Here is a 2,500-nt window from a genome sequence, read left to right on the forward strand (position 1 = left end):
TGTGTGTGTGTGTGTGTGTGTGTGTGCATGAATGAGTGTAAGAATGTGGGGGATATTTGTGTTGATAATATTAGTAAGTTGGGTAAAGTCCCCCAAAACATTCTTAATATGGTGCCTGCTTACTTGCAACGTCATGTTTCCTAGTCATGTTGTTCCCACTATTGAAGATGTGTTGTGTCTCAATCCTCCACTATGTTCATGATCTTATTGTAGATATTGTAGATTAGATAAAAAACTCTGTTCAAGCTAAGAATGCTAGATAGCACCAGAAAATGTCTAATAGGAATGGAACTGGCACTTTCTGGTAACTCCCGGTTTCTGAACTGGTTGCGGTAACACATTTCTCTTCACTATGATCCATACATAATATATTATTTCATCATATATGTATATAATAATATCATAAAATAAATAACATCTTCCATATATGATGGATAATATCTTCTGTATATAATTAAATGAGTACATAATATCATCATATATAAGATATATTATAATATATATATATAAATTAAATATAATTTAATATATATAATATAATATATTTGTTTACCTTTTAATACTGGGAAAAAGTTGAATAACTTTTAGAGACTGTAGAAGATCATAAGACAAAAACAATGCACTCTGGATACAAAGTAAAAGAATAGTACAAAAAACGTGCACATAAATGTATGCGTAATATATATATATGTATATATATATATATATATATATATATATATATATATTGTATATATTGTTAGCCTTCTAGACAGACCGTTTCTACACGAAATATGGGAATGTCACAAGATAATTACCTTTTGGGGTAATGTGATTTGTATCATTGATAACATTCTGTCTTTTAAGGTTCTCAAACTAAGCCTATTATTTTGGGGCTAAATTCTCTTGACTTCCTTGGACAAAGGAACAATTAAATGTGTGAATATGTAACACTGATATCGGTTCATAAATGTTTAGACTGAACCATCAAAGAGTATTCATAATAATATATTAACACACGATTTGAAGAACACATGATTGGATGATAACCTTGACCTTCTCTCTCTCTCTCTCTCTCTCTCTCTCTCTCTCTCTCTCTCTCTCTCTCTGGGTGTTTAGGAGGTATAAACCGTGTGGGCGCAGCAGTGCCGGCGTTTTTGCGGACCCCCACGGTGATACAGCCCCACCTGGATATGAAGCCCTTTCTACAGTTCTCCATGGAGACCGCCCCCCCTCAACACAGCATGGGTCTGTTTCACAACTTCAACACTGTGAGTAGTGATCCATGTCTGCACATTATATACATTTATTGTATTCATCCTAGAGTCTACCTCAAAATAACCTCTCAGAAATGCTTTTGATGCTCAATACAAACATTTATTCTGTAGTGTGTGAAAGTGTGTGAGTAATTCCAAACACATGCAGCCATGTGTAAAAATGTGTGTGTGTGTGTGTGTGTGTGTGTGTGTGTGTGTGTGTGTGTGTGTGTGTGTGTGTGTGTGTGTGTGTGTGTGTGTGTGTGTGTGTGTGTGTGTGTGTGGGTGTATGCACTTGTGAAGGTGTTAAGCTCTTTATTTTTGGTTGAGAAGATCTGTCTCTTGTTGCAAGTCTCCGGCATGTGTCTTTGACACATACTGGGATAGCAAGCGGTACACCCAGCCCTGGATGCTTCCTTACAACACACCCTCACTCTAATTATTTGATAGATGGAAGCTCTTTAAGGTTCAGACTTGTGACCTGAAATAATCGGATTGATGGGTTTACTGGAACACTTAGTATATGTTATGCGTCAGGCATGATGTTGTTCCTTAAAGAAAACAATCTTTTTTCTTTATCTTGCCTTTCGTTCTCCGGTCTCTTTTTCACTTCCTCTGTCTCTCCCGACTCATCCAACCTGTGTGTTTGTTCGGTGTGTGGGGGGATGAGTCTGCCCAACTCATCCAATGTTGATGTCACTCTGTTGTTCTTGTTTACTCTCTGACTTCTCCTCAATTTGTGTTGCATTTTAAGTCTCTGCTCGGTCTCTACTTCCCATACGTTCAGTTGGGTGTGGGTCTACAGAGGTGTTGTACAGCCCTCTGGCCAGGAGAGGGGGCAAGAGGAAAAGCCTGGGGAACTGCTTCACTTTTTGAGATAGAACATTGCAAACAGGCAAAGAGCACGAGGTATTCATGTCAAGATTTTCATTTAGATTAAACTTTATTCATACAGCGTGTGTGTGGAGATAGGGATGGGGGGGGGGGGGGGGCTGTAAAAAAGTGGAAAATTAATGTGCAATGTGCATTCATGATGACTAAAGAGGCTTGAAGTGAGTGTAAATATAGAGTATATTGGAAACCAAATGCCATCAGTGGATAGCAGTTTTTTATGGTTTTGTTGCAGGTTCGTGTCTGTTTCTGGGCGTTTCTACACATGATTGTGTTCAAAATAAGGTGTTGCTAAACTGTACCAGGTTGTGTGGCTCACTTTAAACGTTATTTGCCCTAAAACTGAAAGACCTAAAAGAATGATGAATGATATG

The 2,500-nt window shown here is 37.8% G+C and overlaps 1 protein-coding gene across 1 annotated transcript in view; it reads left to right on the forward strand.

Annotated features, from left to right (window-relative positions):
• The window catches only part of znf385a (zinc finger protein 385A), a 57,124-nt gene that overhangs the window by 33,517 nt on the left and 21,107 nt on the right, over positions 1-2,500 (forward strand). The window contains exon 2 of the mRNA XM_056586774.1: positions 1,099-1,250. Within this exon, the coding sequence (XP_056442749.1) occupies positions 1,099-1,250 (152 nt within the window). The remainder of the gene's footprint in view (positions 1-1,098; positions 1,251-2,500) is intronic.

The sequence above is a fragment of the Gadus chalcogrammus genome, chromosome 1, assembly GCF_026213295.1.
Source record: "Gadus chalcogrammus isolate NIFS_2021 chromosome 1, NIFS_Gcha_1.0, whole genome shotgun sequence".
Classification (NCBI taxonomy): Eukaryota; Metazoa; Chordata; class Actinopteri; order Gadiformes; family Gadidae; genus Gadus; species Gadus chalcogrammus.